This window comes from Osmia lignaria, chromosome 12 (assembly GCF_051020975.1).
Source record: "Osmia lignaria lignaria isolate PbOS001 chromosome 12, iyOsmLign1, whole genome shotgun sequence".
Classification (NCBI taxonomy): Eukaryota; Metazoa; Arthropoda; class Insecta; order Hymenoptera; family Megachilidae; genus Osmia; species Osmia lignaria.
Window position 1 is genome coordinate 9,359,475 of NC_135043.1, and position 23,065 is coordinate 9,382,539.

A 23,065-nucleotide genomic window follows, 5' to 3' on the forward strand; every position below is an offset into this window, starting at 1 on the left:
AATTTTTTTTTTATGTATGTTCCCCGATTACTAAAAAGTAATCGCTGAAAGTATAAAATAATTTTTATTTCATTTATATCGATGCTCCACAGCTATTAATAAAACCTATTCAATCGTTAAATAGTATACTAAATACATTTCAACCTTTTCGGAGGCGACGCAAAATTAAAAACATACAAATAAATGATGCTGCCAATAACGATTTGACTGCGGTATGGCGAACTTGATAATTAATAAAATATAGATACGGCTGATAACATTTGTAATTTTAACGTTTGCTTCTGACGTAAATGCTGTTAATCCGCAATGGGTATGTTAATTCCCGTCAATTATTGTTTACTTGAAATTATCAAATTATCACTTGGTGACCCGCGGGTCATAGCTTACTGACGGCGATACAAAGGTTGAAATGTATTCAGTACACTATTTAACGGTTTAAAAGATTTTATTAATATTGTCAACCGGCGGACCATGGAGAGAGCTCCAATTTTGTAATATTCTTGTATAAGTTCTATAAGTTTGAATCACGATTAAAAGAAAACTTATAAAGTATAATTAATTAACAATCTTTACTATGAATACGATGACGTTCAATCAAAATTTTATTCTGCTGTAACCATTTCCCAAACGTTAGCCATTTTAAAAGCGACAAATTTATCATTTGGTAAAAATGAAACTGAAAAAAATTGCAGAAAAGAATGATAGCATGCAGTAGACACAAAAATTTGTCTATTTTTTATTCGGAAAGCCGGAGTACTGGAATTACCTAGCGGTTCCAAATAAATTAAGTGTCAGACTATTCGCAGTTATCTTTTCCGGCTCGTTCCCCGTCGTATTTCATCAAAAAGTTCCCGTAAAAATTCGGTATATAAGCAACGGTGCCCATTACCTCCATCACTCCCCCGTTCCAGGATCAGATATAAATAATAATAACTGTGTACAACTCACTTGGCTTATCCAGATCAGATATCTCCAGCTGCGAGTAAACCGTGGCAACCCCCAACACGAACACCGTGGTCGTAGTCGCGACACTCCACCGGCACCTCCACCACATTTTGTCTCCCTTTCGCGCACTGAACACACACCCTCGAACCTCCAACTCTCAACGACGTACCGACCGACCTAACCACCCGCCCCCGCGTCCCGACGCTCTTTCAGCGGTTACGTAGTCTCGCGACCGTCGTGAGCCGGCACTAATTGCAGCTGCTGTTGTTGCTGCCGGTACAGTCGGTGTTCTCGTTGTTGTTGCCGATTTTGCTGCCGGTGCCACTGTCGTTGCTGCATTGCGCCGCCGTCGTCCACATCGTCCCGACGCCTTTGTATCCTCCTCAACGTTACCGTCGTATTCCTTCTCGATACCCTCCCCGTCACCTGCTCGACCTTCGCTACCCTAATCGTCCTTTCGACCAATCCTTCTTTCCACCGATCCGACTACCACCACCTCGATCACGAAACTTCTACCACCGCGGACTCCCTCCTAATTGCTACGCCAGCAGAGGATCTCGAACCGGTGTCCCAATTAATCCCGTTCCGCGAGATTAATTGAACGAAACGAGATTGTTACTCGGATTTCCTCCTCGGACTCTTTGACCGTTTCACCGGAACGCTCAAGTACCAATGGCGAGCTAAAATCGCTGAGTTTCTTCCGGAAAATAGGGAAAATGATTTCGATTGAGTCTGAAGCAGTTAGAGGACCGGAGAGAATTAGGCGGTTGATCAACGAATCCTCTGAAGCGACGCGACGGCAACTCGGAGAATTATTATGAAACACAATTATCACTGTGATTTTGATGAATCGATTCACGGTTCAAGTTTAATGAAAGAACACTTTAAAATAATGGCAGTGAGTTAAGTATGAGACCGAGATACACGTTCGATTCCACCGACAAAATTAATTGCACCGACCGATAAGCTAATTTCTATCGAATGGGGTTATTGAATCGTTATACGGTTGCGATGAATCTCCTAATGTTTTACGATTCCAAATAAACGGTCTGGTTATCTGGCATTACGTGACTGTGCCAGTTGGAATTCCCGAGAATCGTCAAACTCCGAATACAACCGAACTTAACCACAAATAACGTTCCGGGCACGGCGTCTAGTTTACTGCACCACTGGGTTCATACGAACTCGCCGGTATACCCCTATCTTAGAGGTCGTTACTCGCACCGACACTACACGGGAACGTACCTTGAGGAACACGCAGCAGAGGTATCCAGAGATTCGATACGGATGATGCAATTAAATCGTTGCGTATCGGCATTAATCAGTCGACGAAATTGATCTCGCGAATGTAAATCACCGTTTCCCCCGCCATTGCACGCTTTATACACTACCGGTAAATTACGCCGTGTCACGAAACTGCACTCTTATTCTTATCCAGTCAACGAAGAGTCGGAGCACGATTGGATTCGCGTATACCGGTACGCATACACGTGTCTCCGTTTTTCTGAGAATCATCGAAGAGAATCACGTACCACGGAGAGATAATCCGTGTTTCGAAACATTCAACCGCCCTGTTGTATATAAACATTCGCGGGACCGCACGCGTTCCCGGAAAGAATAACCTCTCTTGTCATACCAGTGCCAATTTCCAGTAACGGATAAATACTCGATGTAGATGGATGTCGATGGTGACAGGCGGTAGATTATTAGAGAATCCTTTTCCAACGCGATTTTAATTCATACACCACGAGAAGCACCGAAATTACGTTTGAAAACAGTGAGAAAATAGATGTTCGACACATCGGAGGCACAACGAGTTCTGACCTGTGGCGGCTCGGTACTGAAACCATTGAGTACCGCGAAAGACCGCCGCACGTCGCTTCGGCTATCTTCGCTAATAGTCGGCTAACTTCGGGCACGCTCGCACTTCCGTCCTCGTCGCGTCGCTTCTCGCACGCTATCCGCCGTTGCTTTCTAACTATTTCCTACGATCAAGTTTCTCTTCTCTTCTTCCTCTCGTTTTCTTCGCCACGCACGCCGCGAGGAAATCATAGTGATTTAGTGGCGCGGCTAATGAGTCACCGTAATCGTCGCGATGTCGATATTTTGTGCGCGGGTGTGGGATATTCGAAGGATCAACGAGGAACGCGGCAAACAAACGGCAGCTTCGAACGGCGTCGAGGGATGTTGTTCCTCCCATTTTAATAAAGGCCGCAATATAGCCGTGAAGGAACATCTCGCGTTCTAGCTGAATCACTTTCAACCCGGACCGTTTTTATTAGACGAACGAACACTGGACTGGAGTACGAAGGATATTCGACCAAGAGGTAAGGAATTCTTGAAATTTACTAGGTTATGTAAGGCGCACGGCTTGCCGGGTAAGCTTATTCGCTTCTACGCATTTGCGAAATTAATGCGCATTATGGAAAGATGGCGGTCATAATTCGTACGTTTTGCAATGCCGTGTAAATTCGTTAATGTCTATGATATTTTCGGATTGCCTCGCTTTAGAAGCTATCCGAAGAAAGATCATCCGCTATAAAATACGTCGAAAAATCTATTTATGAGGAAATTATATGTCTTATTTATTCAGTTTCTTGGTGAAATTTATGAAAGGAGAATACAGTTGTTAGTATAAAATTCATAAAAATTTCAGTAAAATTTCATTTATTATTATAGAAAATTTATTTGTGTACTGTGTAAATAGATAAATCCTGTTATTAACTTGCACGCTGCTGCTCATGTTTGTCTTTATAAACACGAATTAGAGAACTATTAATTTCCATTAATATCCGTCAGCCTCTGTCCGCCATATTGCATTTCGGAATACATAACTACTACCCACACTTTTAACAAACTAAATCGATGATAGAATTTCTACCTCTGTATAATTAGCACACAAAATATGAGGATACATTTTTTAAAGCAATTTACAAGTATAAACACACAAATCTGATGTCGAACTATTCAAACTATATTTAGGTTCATAAATATTTGTTAAAATTATTTTTTTACTTTATAGACAGTCTTTTTATATATTTAAGTACTTTTCTTACGTGAGCAAAACTAGAGGAATTTTTCCTTGTTCAATTATCAATATTTAATATATCTATCCAGTACTGGAATAAGGGGGGCTATAGCCTGGGGCACCATTATACAAAGGGCCCCTTCAAAAAATTTTTTACTATTGCCCATTTTCTTTAAGATTAATTGTTATTTAATTTTATTCAGAGTAAATTTAAATTTCTGAATCAAGTTTATAGACCAAGGGGGCCCTTGAAGATGCGATAGCCCTGAGTCCCAAAAATCTTAACCCTTCTCCATTTCTATCTAAAGAGGCATATTTTGAACATAATATTGAAAGTATTAAAAATAACGTCATGCAATCATAATAGTCATTGTGTTTTTACTAAATCCGTTTCCCATGACTCATACAATGCCTCACAATTACATTGTCTAACAGTTCTCTTTTTAATGTTCTCATTCATCTTACACAATTCGTTCATAAAAAGACTGTCTATTATTCACGTGTACCATAAATTCATAAGTGGCACTTACCTGTATTGGTGATTGCATGCATTCTTGGAATCTCTACCTTCCACACAGGCATACCTAGTAATTACCTTCCGCGAATTGTAGTTACACTTTAATAGGAACGTAGAGTTCGGTAGATAGCTGAATAAAAATTCATTTCCTTTAGATTTTCGGAAAGGATAATTTTCTCCGGTTATTTATCCATGGAGGTTGAGTAAGAAATGGTTAAATAAATCTCTATGCGTGCGCTCGCATTAAAATGCAAACCGTAAAATTACAATTGGTATCAAATGTTAATCATTTTCGTAAATACACGTTTAGCGGGACTTTCGGATCGAATTCAAAATGAACCGATGCAAACGAACGTGCACGGACATTTAATCTTTGTAATTCCGTGATAAGCGTTATCGCTTGAAATCCGCGCGGAAGGAAGCGTGTTCGATACACAAAATACATTTTCACCCCTCTCCGTGGTCCGCGCGATTCCAAATGTCCCGTTACAGAATTAAGCATGCCACCGAATCGTAACCGGGTTAATGAGCATCGCGAAACATATGCTTCGATAGTCGGAGGGACGCTTATTTGCGTCATAAACATGTTCATGAAAACTGATAGTTAGTACATAGGTAGTGCACGCGCGAGATAACACACCTCGAAACTTCATGACTACGAGAACTCTCCGCGATCGCGATAAATTCTGGCTTTCGTGTTTCCGTCGCTATCGGGAATCGCCTGTAAATCACTTCCTAATCCTCATCGAGTAGGTATCTCCGAAGGTACCTTTCCTAAATCCCCTTTCAACGTTCCCCAACATTTCCAGCTTACCTGTTAGCTATACGTATCGTTGTTTTTCTACCTTTCGCGATATGACGTCAAACGTGACAGGATTTCTCGTTTCCTGGTATGATACTGTTTTGTTACAGTTTAAGACGTATAGTCGTCTTATGGACTTACGTACTAATTGGTATACATGATGCATGTATGTAGAGTACCGTGCATAGATAAGCTTTCCTAAGGAAAATGGGAAGAGGATTTTCATCATTAATGTGCAAATATTTACGAAGGAAAATTCGGGCAATTTGTATGAATTAAATAACTTTCATGACTAATCGTTTGGAGTGTACAGATTTAACGTACTTTTTAAAAAATCCCTATACCTGTCGAGATGAAATTGTTATCAGAGACTAGGATTGACGTGCGTGCGTGGATTGATCCATGCGTCGGTCTCCGGTTTGGTTCATGTGTCAGTTTCGACAATAATTTATCCGTGTCAAGATACCTACACCATGGGTTTCTGCGCGAACGTTTTTAATTTGCTAACTGCGACGACTGGCTTTCGTTTCAATTTTCGGTTCGAACCGAAAGATTGTCTTCTGCTTATGAAAAGCGATTCATAATTGTACAGGATAGATTAGAAATTCAAATGGGACATAACTGTTAGAATCCCTACGCTTTGAAATCCACTATTTGATAGCTAGTAGCCTAATATATCGATGAATATGCAGCATACCCATGTCATTAGTTCGAAACGTAGAAATGCGTGTGTATCGGTAATGTACCGATTGTGTCTTCGACTCCGGGCACACATCGATGAAGGGCTCATTAATCTTGCAAAGGAGAGGCAATTCCGTTATGCTACTGATTGACAATGATTATTCATTACGGAAAGTCCATTGGCTTTGACACGAAGTTTTAATCCATAGCTCAAACTCCGTGTAATATATGCATCCATCAATCATCGGGGTATTATACACAACGTAGGAGATGTAACATTCGAAAACCTTAATACTGTTATTAGGGAACAAAAATCTCAGATTAAATCGTTACTTCGTAAATATTAGTCTCTCCAAAATCATAGCTAATATTAATATTACAGTAGTCTCTCGTTATATTGCCGCGGTGGGGGTAAACATTTTTTAAGCTTCCAAACTAATTATCTAATCATTTACAGTAAATATGTATCTTCTTGAATGAAAACTTTGAATTTATAGATTATATTTACATTCATAGGATGTTTCAACGCACCAAAATACGTAGATTAATGTCGCTGTTATGAAACGTGCTCTTTCCATTTTCTATTCATCTATTCGAGACATTAATATCCTATAAATATGAATTATGTAGGCGATATTAAAAAATGATGGATAATAACCTTGTTTAAATTGTCGTAAATATAGTTAAGTATAATTATTTCTTCATTATGGAATTCGGTAGTATTGACTAACTTTTCTAACAGTATTATATAGGATGAGTCATTAACGCTGATTAGCTTAATTATCTTTATTGTATTCTTCGGATGGCGGACCATGGAGAGAGCTCCAATTTTAACACTAGATTCATGGAACCCGTTAAAATGACGGATCATGGGATGTTTATTATTTTCATTTTCTAAATTTTACTCAATTAAATAACGCCGAGTGTGTACAACTTCTTTCTTTCCACCTCTATGCAAACTTCTATCGAAATCCCTCCAACGCGTACACGTTGAACGAGAATAATCCATATAATGTTCGATTCAGGGAAAAATCCATTAATACATAATTGAAAGTAGGAGAAGCGATTCAGATTATCCGAGATAACACCTCTTGAACGGAAATTCGAAAGGCTCGAGTGCGCTGGTAATCGGTGACTACCATTCAGAACTTGCTGCTGAACTGGTTAGAGTGTGTCTGGTACTAATCCAGACCGCGTGCCGGATCAACGATATTTTACATCGGGCACAGAACCCGCTTTCATGGTATTCCCCGAGGATTGAAACCTAACACCGCGTCATACATCATGGTACACCGTCGAACACCCAGGCTGTTAACCCGAAGCACAAGTTGAATACGATGTTATAGCTTTCCCGGTCTGTTCTCCGACTTGTCGAATAAACTATGAAGCCTGTCAGTCACATCGTTTTCTCGTTCACGATCGTTTTCCCGTTCCTCTTTTTATGTTTCCCGCGTGTTTACAACGTTTGTAACGCGATATACCTACAATGATGGTTTCTTTCGTACTGTTTTGTCCATCGTTTCGTGTTTTATAAATGGTTACTGTTCCCTTCGAGGATAGCCGATAGAAGCGATATAAAATATGAAATGATGATAAAATTGATAAAGTGTCATAGTAATTTGACAGAATGGCGGGGAGAAAGAAAGTTGGACGACATTTGAAAATAGTGTTATTGCTGTTACAATAGACTCTCGTTATATTGCCGCGGACGGGGCTGTAGGAGGGAATTTGTCAAACTTTCAAGTTTCCTGTAAGGAGAGAGAGAAGGAGGTTGTACATACTATTATATTAATAGTATAAAGTTAATAAAGCTTAAATTTGAAAATTAACTAATTTGAGTTTCCACCTTCATTGTAACAACGAACGTGTTAATTTATGATCCATTTTCTGCGCCCAAAAATTTCTCCAAAGGTATTCCAAAGTAACGAGTAATACTTTCTCTTGATATCAACACGAACTGAATCGCAATAATACTTTCTTTTCGGCAAATAAAAGAACCCTCATTGGTTTCTATCGAAAGAGGCCCTCCCACGTCTGGTCGATCATAAGCGTATTATTAATCACTTAACCGAAGCTGGCAGCCAGGTTATTGTCATTATTATCGCCAAAATCGATCAAACAAATGAAAACCCCGTTGGTTCGTAAGTTTGTTCCAGTTGAATGAGAGGGGTATGGCTTGCTAAGCGAAGGGCGAGAAACACTAGATGGCCCGTAACAGTTAACGGTGGCTCTGGATGGTCAGGGTGTAACGTAAAAGGGGGTGAAAGGGAACCGTGTGGAAATTTATGTCGGTGTTTACGCGCTGTGAATGGCGCTGTTGGTGAAGCTCAGAAGGAGAATAGTTATTGCGATTACTGTGCTGAAGAGCAAGCAAAAGAGCTTTCGTCCACAAAGCAAAAGATTTTGTCCTTTTCCTTGCCTCTACTCAGTGTCATCCTAACTCTTCGTTTTCCTTCTTTTTATTACACCTTTTTTATGAATTTCTTTTAAAAAAGAGAACTTTTCTTTACTCTTCCAAGAATATTTCCTCTTATTTGCGATTCGAAGAAGCTTCTAATGAAATTTTGCCAACTTTTATTCCTCTGGTTAAAGTTTTTTAATTTAGCATTCGATGCTCCATTTTATCTTTATATGATTATTTCACGATACGTATGATTATATAATTAACTTATAAATTAATTCAGTTCCTAACTCTGCCACTATGTGGAACACTTTTGTTCCAACTTTTCCATTTTACAATACGGCGAGTATCTGAAACGAGCAGCCCTACTTTCAACGAATAATAGAGGAAAAATATGATGGGCCATTTCAGAGGAGGTCGTTAGCAAAATATCGTGTGACGATAACGATCGTGCGAAATATTTGATGAAGGGTGCCAAGGGTTTTGTTCGTTTTTGAACGGTCGTGAAACACGCCGTATAAGAGATCTGACGATGAAATAAGAAAGCCGCGAGCCGGCGCGATCGCCGCTTGAAAAACGTGTTCGAGCAACGATAATGGACGACAGGGCGTGCTACGAATATCACGGCCTTTCGCGCGAAAGTAGTCGCATCTGCATTGCACCTGCACCACGGCATGGGAACCCATGGACAGGCCACGTATTATGCAGATGACTCGCGGTCCGAGAAACGAAAGTGACGCGACCCATTCTTCTTTTTACACCTCTCTCTCTCTCTCTGCTCGCCGACGTTTATGCTAGCGAGGCAAAATGAAGCGGACACCTTGCCGCACGAAACGTGCCTCCATTGTGTACAGTAACAAGTATCGATGCAACTCCGACGGCTGGAAGTGTATCATTTTTATCGAGCGGAAGCATTTTCCTGCGAAGTTACGCCGGGAATTCGTATAACCGTGCCCGCGTATGCTTCGATAAATTCGAACGTAACGACACGATCAAAGCTTCTTCCTCTGGCTTGATTTATGATAAAATCTTTGCATGAAAAGGTAGAAAAATTATTTGAGCTACTGCAACATTGGGGTAACTTAGGAATAGAATAGGAAAATTTATGTAGTTACTCCTATAGTGAGGAGTAGTCAGGAACCCGACATATTAGTCGGGCCGCACAACACTATTGTAAATGATCAGTTAATTAGAGTTTAGAAGCTTGAAAAATGTTTACTCTCACCGCGGCGATATAACGAGAGACTACTGTAATATTAATATTAGCTGTGATTTTGGAGATAGGGTACGACTTCTAGGGTAATGGTACATGTAAAAATGGTAAGTGATTAGTTAATTCTGCTTCAATCTCGGAAATACAAAATTGCAACCGAGAAGATTGCACAGCGTAACAGTTTCTCTTAGATGAAGTCTCTTATATTACTGGAATGATCTTTATGCGGTGGTTGCTTTTACAACACACATCGCTCAGGCTTTCGTATTGAAATGAGCACGTAAGTCGACAACATCTTATCGGCGACGTATACACACGCATCCATAATGAAAGAGCGGATCAGGAGTACGCCCGAACGTACGCTGCATCTGCAGCAAGAATAGGAGTTGGCAATATGTAAAGCATACAACACTCGTTGGATCAACATAATAAAGAGGAGAAGAGAGCCGTGTAAAAAGCAAGAGTGGAAAAGAAGAGTGGAAGCAGGAGAAGGAACGTTTCGTTGTAGATTCCACGGATACAAAGTTCACCGGTTGCTTCCGAGCCCCTCTTCTCTTGAGGCTTCTCCCTTAACGAGGAACGACTTGTCCTCGTTACCACGCTCAGAAAACACAGATCAAGGGAAAGGAAAGGGAGAATGATGTTTCTTTCGAGCCGAAAGATTCACAGAGCCCTAGGGAGAATTAGTCTGGTATAATGCAATGTTCCACAAACATCACCGATACGCTTCGTGTCACATTCAATCCTGTAACCGGGAATCAGTGGTTTTAATGAATTGCGTACGATTTCAAAATGTTCAAATACCGTTGACGTTTCAATGCAAATGCATTACGATAAATGAGGAAATTTTAATTAATAACCGTGTGACAGAAATCTTTGCTAATGAACGGGGCAAAGAACTGTGAAATGTATTAAGGTAATTCCACGAGAGATGGACAGTTTTAGAATCATTTCAAATTAATAATTAATGATTTATGCGGTCGATGAGTTTTTATAGAATCGGATTAAGATTTCTGGGGCCTAGGGCTATCGAACCTTTCCTTAATAAACTTGGTTCAACGATTGAAATTTATTTTGAATAAAATTGAAATAAACAAAATAAAAGCAATTCTCTAATATAGAAACAATATATCATAAATGGGCGACTGGTGATTGAACGATTCTATTCGTGGGAAGAAAAAGATAAATTTGCGCGATACGTATTCAATGGTGGCGCGGGTGATCGTGGAATCACGTAGAGCTACGTGCTCGGACATCAAAATGTTAACATTTGATGAATATGCCAATAGCGTTTAACCGAACATTGTGCACGTATCAAAATATTATATTACAGCCACTCCAGCAATGCAATAACACCTCATAATTTGGAAAAGAAAATTAAACTGTAAATTATATCGCGTCGCACGATTTCTACAGGGTGGTTTAAAAAAGAAGATCAAAGCTTTTAAGTGTTTACAGTATTCATCTAAAAGGAGTAAAAAATTTCTTATCTTCGCCAGATTGTAATTCACGCAACTGGCCAGGTGGAAAACCGAAAGGTGTGCATCGACATTTTTATGAGCAGAATACTAAATGAACGATTCGCCGAAATTTCGGGTTTTTACTGAATTCTTTCACGGACCTGTTTGATTCGATAGGGTAACGTTTGCAAAAGCTTCGAAAAAATATAATATTTTCAGTGTTATCATAAATTCAATAATACTGCAGTACTTTTCGTAGACTTATAACATTTTTCTTCTTGATATGTGAAATCAAAATCTCTTGACCCAATAAGAAAAAAAGAATCATGGAGGTAGGGATGTCAGGGTAGCGATGATACCATAGTAGATAAAGTAGACTGCGAACGCAAGGGTTCTGGGTTCGATTTCCGGTAGCGCAGTCCATATTTCTCACAAATTCCACATGTATAGGGTGGACCAGTAAATATGACCACCTTGAATATCTTTCAAGCTTTAAGAGTTTGAGAAAAAGTTGTGAAATAAATGTTAAATTTTTTTCTTCCAATGAAGTTGCTTTGGATTTTTATAATAAGCCTAAGGGCGAGGGGACCTGCAGCGAGGGCCAAGAACCCGGAAATCCGGAACTCGGGACCCCCAGGAAATCTGTAAGGGAACTCAGGAATCCGAGAAAGTATACAAAGGGGTGGGAGCATTACTATTTTTCCTGGAGAATCCTGATTTGATCGCGGGTGTACTTTGCATACATATTTATGGGCATAAACCCAGACGTACAAAAGCCATTTACGCTTATGTTACATCTTGTATACACAGGAATGTATGATCGAGCGACGACTCGCTAGAATGTTGTCGCGGATGTGTATACCGGCACGTTAGAAAGAAAGGTAACGGTGAAAAAAAAGTAGAAAAGAAAGTGATCATTCTTCCTACTACTCTTAATGGCTTCTGGCGTCTCCTAGCTGAAGCTCTGTCCGGCGCGGCAAGGAACACGGGTCAGCCAAGCCTGATGTACGTGTTTGATGGCGCAAGAATAAGAAACTCATTGTCCCGTCGCGTATCAACTTTTTCATTTCCGCCGTTTCACACGGCACAATAGCGTACACAAGGAGACTGGCGAAGATTTTTCTCCATGCCGTAACATTTATCAACGTCCTAATAATATTTTCAAATTCACTCTGCCCTTAATACGTATGCTGGCCCCGCCATTGTTATCACGGCCGTGTGACAAATGCCAGGACGATTTCAAACGGACGAATAAACATTGCGACGACGACGACGACGTACGCGAAATTCGTTGGGAACAGGGGATCGCGAGGAATAAAGAATGCTGGTGCCGCGATACGGTGGTGCAGCAATCAGGCTGGCATTAAATCCATCCCCGTTCTTTTAACGTTTCGCACAGAAGCCAACCCCGTCGGGTTAGGCTGGTCCGGGATCTGGAAAGGGTGGAGGGAGGACGCGACACGTTTCAACGTTCGCACGTTGCACGTTTTATGCGGGCACGGTATGCAGGTCCGAATCACCGACGAATTTGCAAGCCCGTTCGGCTGCCTCGAAACCGACAGTGTTTAACGTCGAGCCCGGTCGATGATAATTTATTATTACTGCCGGTGCAGCTATTGCGCGTAATCTGCGTCACGTTTTACAATTTGCCGGCTTCCGTGCCTCCGCAACCCCTTTCGCGCCCCTACCTCATCCACACCCCCGTGCTACCAGCTCTCGCGATACACTTTTCTCTCTCAGCCAGTGGGATCTCTGTTGTTTAAGTCACGTTCACATTGGTATAGTAAATTGTCCCCGACGTTAACAATGAACAATTGCCAATTAAAGAATTCCGATTTTTATCGAATTTATTGTGGTTGTAGAGGTCAGTCATTCTGAGGGGATGTTTGTGAAATTTATGATTTTTGCAATGATTTGCTAATCATGAAAAATGGAAACGTGTGAATTTCTTTTGGTATTTTTTAGTTCATGGCGGACCATGAAGAGAGCCCCAATTTTAATGCCATGTAAATATTCTAAATGTACTAATGTGAATGGGGCTTTACTTTGGTACACCTAACCTCACCTCGAGCCAACATGGCGGCGGCATAAATGCGCGAACCCTTTAATTACGCTTTTATCTGATGCATGGCGTAATGATGTTGCAAAAGCTTCGAATTGTGATGTATAGCGGGACGATATTACACGCAGAAGGAGCGCGACGCGATGCTTCGGGATTAATCGACGTGCAGGGATTAAACAAGAAAAGGCTCGATGGCGATAATGCGCGAGTTACAAGGGATGATTTAGATCCCAGCCGAAGATTATCGTCATTGAGGGGGGTGGGCTGGAATGAATACGTTTTGAATAGATTTACCGGGAACTCTCAGATAAGAGCGAAGAGAGATTACGATACTGGGATTTCAACAAGATCTTGTTGATACTTCGCACGAATGAGGTAAATCTCTTTTCGAATCTTCCTATTACGTTGAAATCATACGTGAACTCATTTGCCAAAATTATTGACTCTATAGAATAAAAAGTAGAAAAGTTGAACACGAATCACGTGCTTTGATACTGAAATTTTTAAAAAACTTTAAAATAGATTGGAATCAGAACGAATCTCCTCTAGAAAATATTTAAGCGGATAATCGACATTCTCCTATATCAAAACAAACTTTTCTCATTAAACATACACTCCGATTGGAATGTTTGGCATCTGATAAAAAATTATCATGTTTGACGCTGTCCATTTTCAGCTATAATTTAAAAAAGGAAAAGAGTTTAGACAGAAATGTTCTATGCAATAATTCTATGTTATATTGTCAAGGTAAGCACCCTCATATAACACCGGTAGTTTCGCGGTGTTCAATTCCTTTAAAATACTTAGCAATAGCAAAATTATAATAATTGTTACGCTTTGTCGCGTTCTCCCTGCGTGGTTTAATAACTGCCCTAGAGTTGCATCCAGTTGGCCAACTCGGGCACAGAGGAATGCAAAGCGTAAATAAGGCTGAATCGATAGCGGCCAGTTGTTCGCGAGTGTACATTGATTTCGAAGAAAATTAGTTTAATCGATATCTACGATACACGGTATTACCGTGGCTTGTTTGAACGGTCAACGAATTCGCCGGTCAACACGGAACCGCGAAAGTTTGACCTCCAGTTTTACCAGTTATGACAATGACTGTAATGTAATAGATGCAACGCTGAATGGCCGAGGCGAGCCGCACACGGCCAGGCTATTTGGCCGCATACTCGCCGACGCGTGTAAATAACCAACGCGCCCGCCGATATGTCAAAGCGGCTGTGCCAGTTATAAATTCGAATCGCCGGCACGACAAAACGGTCCGTTCGCCATTTGTAGATTGAACCGGTGATATTAACGAAAAATTCATTAAACATGCGGGATTTATAGATTATACACCTACCGGCATTAATAGCCACCGGCGCGTACGACCCTTGCATTTTACCCTTTCAAAAAATTTCATAAAAGCTTCCTCGAACTACCGATTTACCGATTGTTCAATCTTTATTACCGGACCACGGTTGATCATAAATATTATTATTTAACGGCTGGACAGCGCCATTATTGATCACTCGAACTGATTTATCGACCTCTATAAAACATCTTACTCATTGCTCGTTTTGGCAAAGTGAATATTGATGTCGGGAAGTTCAGGCAACCACAATGGTGGAACTTTGTTCAGGGGGTTAATTTCAATTTTTAACTAATTGTAAGTTTATAAAACCAAGGGTGCCCCAGGAATTTCAATTCATCCCTTACTCGACTTCTTGATTTTCTAGATGTTTTCATGAAATACGAAACGACCGAGTGGAATAATAGAGGGTAAAAAACCGAGATTACATTAATTTCTGTAGCATTGTGTCTTCCGTTTAATTACGTTCACATTTCCAATTTCCTCTGAATTATTTGAACGCTAAGAGGGATCGTTTACTCCTCAGCCTGCACACCAGGGCCGCGTCTAAGCTTTAATAGGACAAGATCGCTAATGTACAAGATCGACCGGGTGTCTGCTAACAGCCAACGTGTAAGTCGTCTCTCGGTGATTTCAGCTCCTGAGTCACGTTCCTTAATTGTTTTATCGCAATCAGTTACAGTTCGTTGGCTGGTAATTACACGAGCCGCTCTTACCGAAACTCGCAACCCTTTTTACTAAGAAAACCATTTCTTCTTGATCGTTCTAAGAAAGGATGACATTCGTTTCCTAGAGGCGCGTACGGTTCCGCCGTGATGAGTAAACATCCATTATCACGGAGGAATTGAAGGAAAAAAGAAAAAGGGTGGTAGTTGGACGATTTGGCCGTTTCAAAAGAAAGAAAAGTCGAGCCTGGCTGACCTTTGGCCAGGTACTTGAAGAAAAAGAGGGACGCCGATCCCCGCTGACTGCTAGCTTCCTCCACGGATATCAGGAAAAGATATTACGATCTTCCGATTGGGTCCGATTGACCCTCTCACGAGACACTCTATTCGTTCGGGATTAAGGGGTAGGAATGATTTAAGGTTAATTTCCAAGGGATTACCTACTCGTCGCCTCGCCCTTCGAACACCTTTCTTTGAATGCTAGATATTGTGCGCGATTTAGATGAAAAGTCGAGAGACGGATTTTGTTGTAATATGAAATTTTTAATAAACAGACATTTCTCCGATGAGAAATTTCATACCGTTTGAAACGCAGAACCGTGAATGAATAAAGGAACGGTACACGCGAAGAATTTAATTTCAGCAATATTCTGTCATATAAGTGTGCTTGCTAATTAGAGGAATAACACCTGGGTATTCGGTAACTTGTCTTGACGGAAGTGAACGGACTATATTATGTAACTAAAGGTAAACGTCTTTCTTGGTTCCTTAACGTTCCTTACGTTTCAGACATCAGGCAACTATTTTTCATTCATTAAGGTTCGTGATAATTTCTCTTTTCGTACCATTGGCAACAATTTCTACTTGCTTGAAAATCGTTACGATTTAATGAAAAATATTATTTTCATTTTTATATACATTTTTGTAACATGCGTTAGGTACTAGGTTTTTTTGGAGTAGGAAAAGTCGATTAACTTTGTTAAAATTTAAAAGGAAATTTACACGTGAAAATGTAATTTTCATTGTGGACTAAATAGACCAAATGGAAGACAGACAGGATTAACAGGTACGAATGAACTGTAATCCGAGAGATACAACATTAAAGATCCTAAGCTCCGAAATGGGACAGGTTTATTCGAAATTTACGTGGTGGCAAGCTAACTGATCAACCGGTCAAAGTAAAAGGAATCCGGTAGATGGGAGAAACGACAGTGCAACGGGTTAAAAGCCGAGTACTCAAGATGTCATTTAGTTGGACATTTCTCTCAAGGTCTTAGGGTCTTGCCGTCTCGTCGTGTATCTCTTCCGCTTCGAGGCATCGCGTCACGATAACCCGGCGTAGGTGCCAGCAACTGCGAGAAGTTTCATTTCAGGATTACGAGCACTCTCGCCGTTGCTGGTAAAGCCGGTTGGTCGGTAGATTCGCAGTCGGTAGACCTCGTATTACAAGACGAGACTGGCATCGTAATGAGGAATGAGAATTACAGGGCCAGAAGTTCGATGTGGTTCGCCGCAAAACTCTATCTTGTCGCAACGTTACTCTTCGACCGTCTGCAATCATCGGCCCGTTAGAATACGAAAAACTTTCCACTGCTTCTTTCAAACTTTTTTCTTACCCTCCTCCTTTCCATCTTATTCCCGGTGTCTTGCTTCGATACCGAAGTTAAGGAATAATTTACTGCTCTGCATTTCTGAAATCGAAGAATTAAAACGAACTTCCTTCTTTTTAATTAAAAAGCTAGAAACCTTTGATATTGCGGGGAAAAAGATTTAATAGAACCGTTGAATAATAGGTAAAGAAAATGATAAAAACGGCGATACTCCTACAACGTATAATAAATGATGGAGAACCCATAAAAACCATAGCTGTAAGGCGGTTTCTTTTGTGATTCAACGACGTTGATTACAGTTGCAACCTCTGACATTCATAGCTGTACAATAACCTGCCAAAACAGAACACTTCCTCGAGTGGCCTCAGTAATAAACTCGACGCGTTTATATTAAAAGTAATATTGAGTTTCGAGACGCTTCAGCCGATTGGATGGTACGTTCCAATCTTGTGCCCAGCTATCTTTGAACGTACTCCGTATGATTATCAGATATCGTGAAATTGATCGATGTTATGGGATTTTATATTACATACATCAACGTGAGATGTACTTGCTTTCTGTGATCGTACAGAGTGATACTGACAGGTGAGACAGGGTATAACTCTGGTCCAACTGAAATTAGAAAATTATATAATTATTCACATTTCAAGCTTTATAATCCAACTTGTAATTCGTTTTATAAATAAAACTTAGTAGATAAGATAATTAGAAATTGATGGATTCCTAATATGTAAACTTGTACATTTCAATTTTTCTTATATGCCCTAAAGCGAAGTTGAATCAAATATTTGATACGTTTGACACCGTTTCATAGGAAATGTTATACTAATCTTTGAATGAAAGTCGAAGGTACGTGTCTCTAGGAAAATATAAAGAAAAGTTGACTTGTTCGATGGCTTATAGTGTTGTGCCTCCTTAAAATAAATTTTTATCGAGTTGCACATAGTTTCTAACATCACAGCAAGTTCACTGTCTAGAGACGTCTCATTACTGCCTAACAGTTCATGCCTCGCCGATCGATCGTTCGAATCCACGTTGAACATACTATCGGTGCTATGCATTATTTAGAATCTCGAAATTACTTTTGCCTTACTATCCCGGGTTAGATTTCGCAGCAAGCTCGCCGGCTACGTAATCGGATGTCCCCAGTGTTTCTGCTTAATCCTAGTCGGCCGACTTCTTGAATCTCGTACGAACTTCAAGAATGACTTATGCATCGTTCGCTAATGCCTCAACGCTACGACTGACACGACGTTGCATTGTCGGAATGTATTACCGTAGTCGTACATCACTCATTCCTACCGGAGGATGCTAGAAAGGTATTGGCGTTCGAGAAACCGCGCACGATATTCTGTATAACGTAACTTTACATGTCAGGACGGAATTTAAACGTCAAGCGATCACGAATGCCGCGCAATGTTTGCCAGGATTTTAAAATCATCTTATAGTGAACATTTTATTTTATAATATGAAGGAGAAAAGATTTTCCTTCTTTAATTTGAAGAAAATTCTTAAAAATCTAATTTTGAAGATATTAATATTAATATTGATCTAACACAGAATTTTTTTTAAATCATCTGCTATTATATTTTAATTATAATTTAGTTTCTACGGTTTTCTAAAAATTGCATCTCTTGTTCATTAGAAATAATTTGTTACCCATAATTTCATATTCTGCAAAGATATTTTCACTATTATTAGAATCATCTCTTTATATTGGTACATTGTTACGCCAGAGAATCATAGAAGTTGTGGCACGTACGTAACAGCAATATGATACTTGGATATCTCTATATTTATGTTGATGAGGTGTTACAAATCATTGCATGAATATGGAAACGCACAGAGAACAATGTAATTGAGATGTACATGGGAGATGAATGGCGATGTAAAGAAAGCAGCATATTAGAATAATTTAGAAAAAAAAAATGTGATTTTTAATTATTTAATATTATAAAATTAAGCAATATTAAATATTTTTAAATTCATAACTCTGAGTTATGAACAAATTATTTACTTCTCTCTTTGTTTCTATTCACCTTTGCTGTTTCAATTCCGCCATATTTTACGGTAGCCAAATAACCGCTCGAAAGTTTTTCATGGCGCCATTTAAGCGAACGTTTGATAGTTTCTCTAGCGAATACCTTCTTCAAGAAAGATTTATGCGTCGCCAGCAAATATATCGACATTGCGCCTAACACGTCGGTACGGTGCCTAGCCAAATATATTACTCCTATCATACATCACTCGACGGTGCATATAGTGCATGTACACGTTGCCCGCACTTACGTACACGAGAATATACGAGCTCTAATAATGTCAGAAAAATACGATCAATCTCACAGATTTATCCGGCGATCATTGAAAATTATTCGATACAGGCTACTTGAAAAATTAAAAATTAACGTTCTGACGAGTTTATCGCGCGAGGATATTGAAAATCATTAGAAAGTAAAAATCGTTTGCCACAAACAGAGCCCGTTAAATCGATAAGATCGATCATGAAGCACAAAAGAGTAGCCCTTAAGTACCGATAAAATCCTGTTTATTGCCCGGTCCTTTCGAACCGGATGCATAAAAATCGAACTTTTCGTTCGACTTTAATAAATCTATCCTGAAAACGAATAATATAAACCTGATACGATCGTAGACCTCCGGGGTTGAAGCTTAAAATCCTCGAAACTTTCTCATCGTCATTGGCTGACTTCATCCATTGGTATTCCTGAATCAATTTCATTGTATCGGGTATCGTACGCACATTAATTGGGTATAACAGTGATGTATAATTCGTGACGGTTTTTAAAGGTTCTTCCGAACAGATACGATCGTTCTTGGAATGACTCGGAGAAATCATCGTGTGGAAGAAGAAATTATGGCACGTAATGGCTCTTTTCCCATTGGAGATTTAAACTGTTGCAAACTGTTCGTGTGACTAAGTTTAGTATTTATGTTTAATGATGTGGTTTAATGGTTTTGCGTGTGGAGCTCGGGTTTAATGAATGTTCTCGATTCGAGAAATCTTTGAAATTTTCTCTGAGGACAAAAACGTATCGAACATTAAAAATGAGAAAAAGTATTTAGCATTTGCAAAATGATCCAGTTTTGAATTTTAGAAACATGTATAATTCTTTTTTTTAAATTTCATTTTAATATAAAACTGATTCTCTTTGAAAAATTCACAAATGGTTGAATAAACTTGAACGTAGGTGTAACTTTGTATAATAGATCAATAGAATTGTGGCAGGTAACCAGGTATATAAAGTGCCTTCGTTATTTTTAATAATTCTAGCGTATCGTTACCATATTCCTCGAGAAAAATCATTAAATTCATCATTATATGTATACATATAGTGCGGTGACTGAAACGTTTAATTCACGTGTCAAGCTTTAGTTTTTACTTTCATTCCATTCCATGTTGCTAAAAATAAACGTAGAATTCTAAACTCTATTCAAATTTCAAGTACAACACTTTAACGTGTTAGCCCTCGGTCAGCGGACCATGGAGAGGGACCCAATTTTTCAATATTCTTTTATATGTTTTATAAGTTTGGGTAACGATTGACTCCAGGCTACTCTGTTCAAAGGTTAATGTATTAGATTGAATATTAGAAGGAAAATACCTCGCGCACATTTTTACAATTATTCTTGTACGCCGATTTCGATGTGCAACAAGATGCTATTAACCATTCCTCGACGTATCAAGAAAGGTTGAAGGTGCTGTTTAAAGATAACGACGCGGTAACTCAATACTCACGTTAACGTGGCAGATTCGCCTTATCACGTGAAATAACTCCCACTCAATTTATCGTTCCACCCATTTATTACGCCTTATGCGGTAGGTGGAAACGCGGCGAAGTAAATTCACCATGAGGAAAGCATTTGCCACGACCGAGAAGAGAATGTACTGGAAGATGAAGAAGTACGTGCTTGAAGCAAAGGTTCTCCTGGCTTAAAACTGAGGCTGCTCTTTCGCAGTCACACAATACCTTTTTCTACCTTCACTCCGCTTATTTTGTACCTTTGAGGCAGAAAACTTGTCGCGAACTAGAGTCTTATAAACAGGCAAGACAAACAGATTTTCAGATCCTTTTAACATAATTCGGTGTTGAAAAAATATTTTTTGTTATGAGGCCTCTTCATGGGACAATAATCGAGTGTAAATTGTTATCAAAATTCTTTTATGGGGAATGATATCATCACTGATCGCAACATTGAGAAGGGAAAATGATTTTTCGACGTTTCAATTCCCCTTCAAGTGAATTCTAAATAAATACCATTCCGAATTCTATCTTTGGTTACCGGTACCTCGATCATTCTTATCTCTTGGGACCACGAGGGTCAACCTTTGAATACAATTAGCATAAGTTCGATTCCAGATAAGAAAGGTTAATAGGCGATGGCAGGTGGATGCATGGGGTGGAATAAAAAAGTGGAGGACTGTCTACGAGATTCGTTTATCCTATTGGCACCATAGACAGTACGATAGAATTAATTAAAATTCCATCAATTTTCTAATTAGTATACAAATTAGTTCGTCGACTACAATTGTTCATATTTAACATTGATAATCATTACTATGTTCGGTACTGTACCCATATTATATTCGAAGATTTAATATTTTACATTTTGTAATTGAAATTAGATAATTATCCTCATTTTTTTAATAAGATGATATGGTTAATGAATTCTTAAATAATGAATGGAACATGTAGAAAATAACTATGGCTGTAGACGTCCATGTGAACATCCATATAACAAGCTTCCATACATTCTTGATACTAAAATCAATATCACCGTATTAGTGATAAAAGCTTTTTAATTTTAATTGCTTTAATGGCGAAATTTGACCATTAGGTCACAATGTCTGGCATTCGTTGTATTGCTATTTTAACTACGTGAGAAATTGATAACATTCGATATGAAATATTCGTGTTATTGAGAGCAATTAATTTTGATACATTCCATGTCATTAAACGACAATTAGTGACTAATATTCTCGCGTTAAATAATATTTGATAAATAATTTTAATCGAAACACACTTGACTAAAGTTGTCAACTCGTCGGAATATTGTTCCAATTATATTAAACACATGTATGGTACATTAAAAGTTTTCTTAACTTTTTAATTGCTTTAATTTATCATAAACGATAACGATCGAACGTTTTATTTTTGCTTCACAATTAAAATTCACTCTACGTGATGTAAAATGTTATAAGTAAATGCATAAAATCATTTTCGTAATCAAAGCTCAAAATTCCAATTAATTCAAGGAATATATTCTGCATCATTATTCCAGAATTCTACCAAATTGGCATTAACGTTACTAGCCAGCTCTGATCATCAATTAGACCAGTCAATATAGAGGACCGATTTTAAATGAATTTATCTCATTTTCCGTAACGTTTTCGCATATTGCTGATCGCATCAGCGATACCTCGTGCAACAATAAATTTATTTGTGTAATTGGTTTGGAACAACAAAATGGATGCGATAAGTAGCCTTGGTTTAAATTTTTTTTAGACAGGATTGAGGGATAAAAGGAATTTCAGGGAAAAGTAGTGGGGAAATAATGACACCTTATAGAATTCACAGCCTTATAGTGTCACAGACGCTCTAATAGTACCAGTTTTGTAGATAGCAAGGAAAGAGGAGAAATCCCTCGCCAAAATATTTTTTTTTTTTTCGACAATCCTAGTCAGATTTGACTCTGTCGAAATTAAATTTCCAATTTCTCTCTTCAAAAATGGATAACAGTGCACATTCTTCAAAAAATTCGATCAAATATAATCTCTTGTTTATCCGAAATGGAATGTTTCATCGGATGATTGTGAAATCTGTCTAGTTCAACTTATTTCGTTGAAAAATAGGTAAAAATTAACGTTTAGTTGAAATCGAATGGAGAGAATATTCGGTGCTCGTTTCAAATAAAATCAAATCAATTTTTACCAATATTTCAAGCGGATCACGGCTGAAAGCACGTGCAGTCAGCAGGTAAATAAAAGGGGGAGAGACGGTAGGCCACGTGCTGTACGGACACACGCAAACGAATCCGTGGGTAAAATAAATTTCCGTGCTAGCGTAATTAAGCACTCGCTGCTGAGAATTGCATTGGGATCGGCGAAAACAACTCTTCGAGCACGTCCACTCTAGTGAGACCTCTCCGCATAATTAAGCCCTTAACATTCCTCGGCTCTTAGCCGCCTCACCGCTTGTAGGAATGCAGTTTCGTTTGGACAGCTTCGCGGTACATATTGTAGACAAGGTGGATCCACTCGTTGACACGTGTATTTTCTTTTCTCGGGAACAGATTCTTCCTTCCTCC

The 23,065-nt window shown here is 39.1% G+C and overlaps 1 protein-coding gene and 1 long non-coding RNA gene across 11 annotated transcripts in view; one reads left to right on the forward strand and one right to left on the reverse strand.

Annotated features, from left to right (window-relative positions):
• Positions 1–2,769, reverse strand: part of LOC117603132 (kin of IRRE-like protein 2) — a 214,410-nt gene extending 211,641 nt beyond the window's left edge. For 5 of the 7 annotated variants that reach the window (XR_004581142.2, XR_013063214.1, XR_004581145.2 and 2 more), the window contains exon 1: positions 949–2,769. Coding sequence is in view for 2 of the 7 variants with exons in the window: in XM_034321963.2 (XP_034177854.1) it covers positions 949–1,054 (106 nt within the window). In the remaining 5 variants the exon portion in view is untranslated. The remainder of the gene's footprint in view (positions 1–948) is intronic. The other 2 variants (XM_034321963.2, XM_034321964.2) reach the window with 1 other exon arrangement.
• Positions 2,770–2,776: 7 nt separating this feature from the next.
• Positions 2,777–23,065, forward strand: part of LOC117603138 (uncharacterized) — a 118,781-nt gene continuing 98,492 nt past the window's right edge. For all 4 annotated transcript variants that reach the window (XR_004581149.2, XR_004581147.2, XR_004581146.2 and 1 more), the window contains exon 1: positions 2,777–3,272. This is a non-coding gene — a long non-coding RNA (uncharacterized LOC117603138). The remainder of the gene's footprint in view (positions 3,273–23,065) is intronic.